Source organism: Rhinolophus ferrumequinum, chromosome 27 (genome assembly GCF_004115265.2).
Source record: "Rhinolophus ferrumequinum isolate MPI-CBG mRhiFer1 chromosome 27, mRhiFer1_v1.p, whole genome shotgun sequence".
Lineage (NCBI taxonomy): Eukaryota > Metazoa > Chordata > Mammalia > Chiroptera > Rhinolophidae > Rhinolophus > Rhinolophus ferrumequinum.
Window position 1 is genome coordinate 11,240,097 of NC_046310.1, and position 6,847 is coordinate 11,246,943.

General features: G+C 56.2%; 1 protein-coding gene across 1 annotated transcript; it reads left to right on the forward strand.

Annotated features, from left to right (window-relative positions):
- The first annotated feature begins 954 nt into the window (after window positions 1-954).
- On the forward strand, window positions 955-6,580 carry HLX (H2.0 like homeobox). Its single transcript, XM_033099910.1, has 4 exons — window positions 955-1,974; window positions 2,764-2,943; window positions 3,665-3,849; window positions 5,766-6,580. The coding sequence occupies exons 1-4, from the start codon at window positions 1,398-1,400 to the stop codon at window positions 6,273-6,275; spliced, it is 1,452 nt and encodes a 483-aa protein (XP_032955801.1). The 5' UTR covers window positions 955-1,397; the 3' UTR covers window positions 6,276-6,580.
- The last annotated feature ends 267 nt before the right edge of the window (window positions 6,581-6,847 follow it).

The window sequence follows — 6,847 nt, forward strand, 5'->3', positions numbered from 1 at the left end:
AAGTAGTATTTAACCCCAAGGAAATCTGCTTGTGTGGGCACTTGCACAACAACGGAGCCCATGTGATACGGGGATCTGGCGGAGGACGGAGGGTGACATTTACTACAAGGTGCAGCCGAGCAGGGGCCGCGCGTGCCGCTCTCCCAGGTTTCGGTCGGCGGCCTGTTGTGTTGTCTCTGAGGCTCAGGGGAAAGGTTTGGTTGCGTCCAAGGCAGACGTTCGGAGACATTCATCTTATTTTGTTTGAAAAGTTACTTATTCAAGTTGTCACTGTGCGACAGCTCGGAATAAAGCTAATTTGTGACCGTCCCTCCGGTCTTCCCAGAGGATCTCAGAGGCAGCGAGGCGAACGCGGTGCTAAATTGGGCGGAGACGCAGGGCCCCCGCATTCCAGCGCGAGCGCTGGGGCTGGGCAGCCGAGGGCGCGGGCCCGCGAAAGATGGAGCATGTGGAGGATACTGATTCTCGGGATAAAGGCCCGATCTGAAGAAAAATGGGGCCCAACTGAAGTGCAGAGTGGGCAAACTAGAAGGCCACCAGCGCGTTCCGGGGGTCGGGCTTTGCACCCGCGATCATTTTGCCGGAGTATCAGTATCCCCGGGCGAAAGCTCCAGGAGCGCTGTGACAGACTCTCCACGTCCGGTCCCGGTTCTGCGCTGCAGAAGTTACTGGAGGGTCAGCATTCTCTTGAGCCGCCGTCCGGGCCCCCAAACGGCGGAGAAGAACGCGCGGGACCCTGCTGGGCTCCAGCGGCCCCGACCGACACGAGCAAGCGGGGCGGGGCCGAGGGTGCGGGCCACGCCCCCCTTTCCCAATTCCCCTCCACTGCCAGCTCCCATTGGTCACAAGGATGGCCAATGAGCACTCAGATCGAGGTCCTACCCAGAGTCTGACTCGAAAGCTCCTGCCAAAACTTTGGGAGTTTTTAGAGAGGAGTTTTTTTTCCCTCTTATTACTTTTTTTTTTTTTTAAACTAACGGATTATTATTGTTGTTGTTTTAAATTTAGCTCTTAGGGCTTAGCTGTTTGGGTTTTTCTTTCGGTGCCCGGCCCCTGTTTCCCAGGCTTCCCCGGAGTGTGCGGAGCCACGGCCCCCGCCCGCCTCGTCGCTTCAGCGCCCCTCGCTCGCCTACAGCCCGCGGGCAGCGCGGGTCCCCCGCCGCCTTTATAGTGAGGCCTGGGACAACTGAGACCGGCCGGGATCCGGGCCTCGCCGCCTCCGTCGGTGGCGCTAGGGCTCCCTGGTCTCTCTTCAGTGCGGACAGAGAAACGAAAGCAGATCTCCTCGGCTGGGCGGCCGCCTCCTCCTGCACTGCGCGCGTCCCTCCCGGCGCACCCACCCACCCATCCACTCTATCCGGCCAGGCCTCGGCGGTCGCTGGGCGCACCCCGCCAGGATGTTCGCCGCCGGGCTGGCTCCCTTCTACGCCTCCAACTTCAGCCTCTGGTCGGCTGCTTACTGCTCCTCGGCCGGCCCGGGAGGCTGCTCCTTCCCTCTGGATCCCGCTGCGGTCAAGAAACCCTCCTTCTGCATCGCAGACATTCTGCACGCCGGCGTGGGGGAACCCGGGGCGGCCCCGGAGGGCCTGGCGGGGGCCTCGGCCGCCGCCCTCACCGCGCACTTGGGCTCGGCTCACCCGCACGCCTCTTTTCAAGCAGCTGCCAGATCCCCGCTTCGACCCACCCCTGTGGTGGCGCCCTCCGAAGTCCCGGCTGGCTTCCCGCAGCGGCTGTCTCCGCTCTCAGCCGCCTACCACCACCATCACCCGCAGCAACAAGATCAGCAGCAACCGCCTCCGCCTACACCCCGGCCCGGCGCCTTGCAGCCCCCCGCCTCCGGGGCGCGGGTGGTCCCGAACCCCCATCACAGCGGCTCGGCCCCGGCCCCTTCCAGCAAGGACCTCAAATTTGGAATTGATCGCATTTTGTCTGCAGAATTTGACCCAAAAGTCAAGGAAGGCAACACGCTGAGAGGTAAGTCTTGGGCGAGACACTGCAGGCCGCTAACCAGGGCCCTGACAGCACTCTCGGTCCCTGGGCCAGCTTGGGGTGCCTTTGAGTGATTTTAGAAGTAAGGACAAATTGGCAAGAGAAGGGAGAAGAAAATGAATTGTGAGAAGACTATGAAACACTAGGTTTAAAACTCACCTGCTCTGTGTAAAAAATAAATAAATAAATAAATAAAAAAGACTCTCCAGGAATGCTTTAAAACCACGTCACAGAATCAATATTCACAAAAATGGTTGGTGTAAATATTTGCTAAAATGTCTATCGCCTGCCTGCCTTTAATCACATATCTAGAGAGAAAACTATATTATTTGACAGGGAAAGCCCTTTTGGGGAGCACTTTCCCTCCCATTTATCTGATTTCTAGTGAAATTGCACCGAAGGAATGTGGCGAAACAAACTCGACTCTGAACTCCCAAGAGGAGAGAGCAGAGTGGGGGCTGCTTCAGGCGGAGGGTTTACGTTTGTGGATTCTTGGAAGGCACCTGAAAGTGACTTTGTTTGGGCCATCTTCTGTAAAGTCTTTCCTTGCTATAACAGCATAGACGTGGACATATGGGGCACACACGGAACATTTTGTGTATCACCCGGTGGCCGCAGTCTGGAGAGAGGGGTTTCCGGGTGGAGACGCGGGTCTCTCTAGACTTCGCTTCAGGAAAACCAAATCGAGGGCGACGGGCAGGGGAGGAACAAGTCCCTCGACAGAGTGTGGGTCTGCTCAAGGTGTAACCATCTCTTTTTTTCTCTGGTCCCCAGATCTCACGTCCCTGCTGACCGGCGGGCGTCCTGCGGGGCTGCATCTCCCGGGTCTGCAGCCCTCGGCCGGCCAGTTCTTCGCGTCCCTAGATCCCATTAACGAGGCTTCTGCCATCCTCAATCCCTTGAGCTCCAACCCGAGAAATTCAGTTCAGCATCAGTTTCAAGACACGTTTCCAGGTACAGAACGGGCAGGTCCGCCGACAGAAAACTCAAAATGCCTCACGTGGCGACCGCGGTGTTGGTGCGGGAGACCACCGTGTCGGGAGAGAGAAACCGAAAAATTTCTCTATGAGCTGGCTCACTCTTTGGCCAGATCCGGGAGAAAAGGGGTGGGGGGCCTGGGGAGCCAAGAAAGTGTGTGCGTGGGTGGGTGGGACCGGGTGGAGGGCTTTCTCTAGTCTCTTCGCAGGAGAGGGTGGTTTAAAAATGAAGCAGCAAGAGGAGTTGCTTATCATCGTACACACGTTTTGAAATGACCTCAAACCCTTTTGCCCCATGAGGTTGCATCTGCGCGCGTGGGCACATACGAGTACACACACACACACACACACTCACACGAGAATCGAGGCTGTCACCTGTAGATCCTTCAGGCCCCAAGGGACATTTTTGCTTACTCTTCCTGCCTTTTGACTAAGCATTAGGTTTATGTTCTTTTCCTTTGGAATTAACAGACCAACCGCTGAGCTTCTGCACGCACTCTATGCTCGCTTTAGGCCTTCCGATTGCCTTCTTAAAAGCTGTGAAATTCCCCTTGGAGGAGGGCTGTCTGAATGCGAGTAGGGCCGACTGTTAACCCAAACCAGTTTTAGGCAGCACGATGAGCCCTAGGTCCGCAGGCCGCGGACTGGGCACTAGCTCAGCCCTCGTGTCTCTCTCTTACTCCGGTCCCGCCGGGCAGGTCCCTATGCTGTGCTCACGAAGGACACCATGCCACAGACATACAAAAGAAAGCGCTCATGGTCACGGGCGGTCTTCTCCAACCTGCAGAGGAAAGGCCTGGAAAAAAGGTTTGAGATTCAGAAGTATGTGACCAAGCCGGACCGAAAGCAGCTGGCTGCAATGCTGGGCCTCACCGACGCACAGGTAAGCCAGCTCCCGCTCAAACGGACAGTCCCCCGGGGCGCGCAGCCCCCCGCATCCCAGCCCCAAGGTCCCCTCCACCACGACCCACTCTCCTTTTGTGGTGGAAACACAAGGTCTTGAATTTCAGGAAATTTTGTGGACTTCAGTAACTTGAGGCAGGAGAAAGGAGGAGGGTGGAGGAGAAGGTCGGAAGACATAGCCCGTCCCCAAAGATATGTGTCAACAAGCACTGCCTGTTTATTTTGGCCAACAGGCAGAAAGAATCCCCGAGATAGCAAATAGGCCGCAGGAGATAATAATTATGTACTCGACTCTAGTGCAGTTCGCTGTAGGAGGCAGTTTATTTCGGAAGAGATAAAAATCCAAAGTCAAGAGATTGTTGTTGTTTCTCTCTCTCTCTCTCTCCCTCTCTCTCTCTCTCTCTCTCTCTCTCTCTCTCTCTCTCTCTCTCTCTCTCTCTCTCTCTCTCTCTCTCTCTCGTCCTCCCTCCCTCCTCCTCCTTCTGCTGTTGCTGGATTGTGAAATCCCCAGTTGTGAGGAAGTGAAAACATCATTTCAAACGGAATTACTTAGCCCCAGTAGGGCAAGGAGTCCGCTTGGAGCGGCCACAGCCCTATTTTCTAACGGCATAAACTCTGAAGAAAAATCTCTGGTGGGGAGAGTGAGGGAGAGAGAGAGACAGACAGAGACAGAGAGAGAGAGAAAGATTTTCTTAGACTGCTTAAGAGCATTTCAGCAGGTTCTGGGCTCTGCATACTTGAATATTTTTCAAGAAAATAGCAAATCTATTGTGTCTGAATTCAATATTTGTTTCTCTTCTCAAATTCAAGAGCTGGGCTTTTTTTTTTTTTTTTTTTGCGTTTTGAGTTTGAAACTGGAAGAGTCTTGTTCTGCCACACCCCACCACCATGGCCTTTGCTCCTTGGGGTGCTCTGAGCAGGGCAGAAGCCAAAGGCAGGCTTCTGTTTCATAGCTCTCTGAGGTGCTCCCCTTCTGTCTCTGTCTTTCTGTCCTCCATTACACAACTCCCCTCCCCGGCACACACAGTGGAAGAGCCCAGCCGTTTTCCACCAGCTGTGGATGTTATTTTTAAAAGGGAAGCTGGAACTTGTGTGAACGCATTGGGTCCCCCAGGGGATCATATATATTTATATAGATTCTCCTCCCCATCCCTACCCCCTTCTCCACTTTGCACAGGTTTAATTCCAGCGTTTTCTGAGCCCACAGTAGGATTAGCTTATCCTGGGCAGGGGCTGGGTCCTTATCAGCTTCTGAGTACACACATGCCAAGGAAATGCTCTTCTTCTGAAGGTCCGGCGGTGCCCCCATCCCACTGCGATTAACTCTTTGAACCTCCTTTCCCCTGTGTGCCTCCCAAGGTTCCTCCTTGAAAACAATTGCTTTTGTGGAGACCTGCCTCGGATAGTGGTGGTAGAGGAGGGGCCAAGTTAGCAGGAATTCTTCACACTGGTTCACCAAACCCTTGAAATTGTGTGCCATTTTTCTGGGCCACGGTTCCATAATTTTAGTCCAGTTCTCTGGAGGGTCCAGACTCAAGTGGGATAAAGGAAGAAGCATCCATTTAGACTAGAGATCCTCCGTCATTTGCAGGCGGGGTGCAAGAATCTGCCTTTTCAACAAGCACTCAGGCTCGAGGTCTGGAGGAGCACGTTTTGAGAAGGAGGCCACGTCAGATCGTAGGCGAGGATCCCTGGCGATCCATCGCCATTGTTTCTCTGGGCAGCCTCTCGGCCCTGCTTTTCGCCCAGGCCCGTGAGGTAGAGGCGCTGGGGACCGTTAGCGGTGCTTTCCCGCCTTTCAGAGTGGCTCCCAGGTGCACGGCGGTCGGATTGGAGCGAGCCTTTGTCTCATCTCGGTGTCCTTTCTTGTTTCCCTGTGCGGCGGGGGCGGCGCAGGTAAAGGTGTGGTTCCAGAACCGAAGGATGAAGTGGCGTCATTCCAAAGAGGCCCAGGCCCAGAAAGACAAAGACAAGCAGGCGGGCGAGCAACCGGCAGGCGGAGCCCCAGCTGCGGACGGCGAACAGGAGGATCGGAGCCTCAGCCGCTCCGAGGGCGAGGCGGAGAGCGACAGCAGCGACCCCGAATCTCTGGACATGGCCCCCAGCGACACAGAGCGGACTGAGGGGGCCGAGAGGTCTCTGCACCAAACCACGGTCATCAAGGCCTCGGCCGCTAGCACGCTCCTCCCTGCCAGCAGTGGTGGGAGTGGTGGCGGCAGCGGCAGTGGCGGTGGCGGCAGTTTTAGCTTCAGCAGCCTCAGTAGCAGCAGCGCCAGCGCGGGGAGCGCCAGCAGCCTTGGCAGCGGAAGCGGTGGTGCCCCGGAGTTGCTCCCTGCGCCCCAGCCCACCCTCAGCAGTGCTCCCAAAAGCCCCGAGCCCGCCCAACCACCGCTCGGAGGCCTATAGACTGCACCAGGGCAATGGGGACTCGGGGCCCTGAATGCAGACCCCCAGCCTTCCAGTGTGGCTGGATCTTGTGCCTATTTTATGGTGGAGGCCTGGACAGGGCCCTGGACGCAGCAGTGGAGCCTCCTTCTCCACCTTTGCATCTCGCTGGCCGCCTGGTGCAATCCACACTGCACAGAGCCCAGGGCAGTCTCAGTGCCCCACCCAACACTTTTCCCTGGATACAAGCAGCTCACACGGTGACGTGGGTGACACAACAGCTCCTGCCCGCTGTAGGGGTCGCAAAGACATGCTGCACATAGGACGCCACAAACTTGTAAATAAAATGTTTACTACAGTTTGTAAAGGCCGCTTGGCTGGCTGGGGAGATTCGGCCGGTAAGGTCTGCGCTCTCCGTCCTGGACCTTAGCTCTGGGGCGCTGCAGGTCACAGCGGCTGGAGGTGGGGACTAGAGCTTTTGGGGGAAGTGCTACCACCTCAGAACCACCTTGCAGCAGAGATCAGTTTTGGGGGCTTAGCGGTTCTACCAGTCATACATGTCACCCATAGCCCAAGCCAACCGTCACTGAATG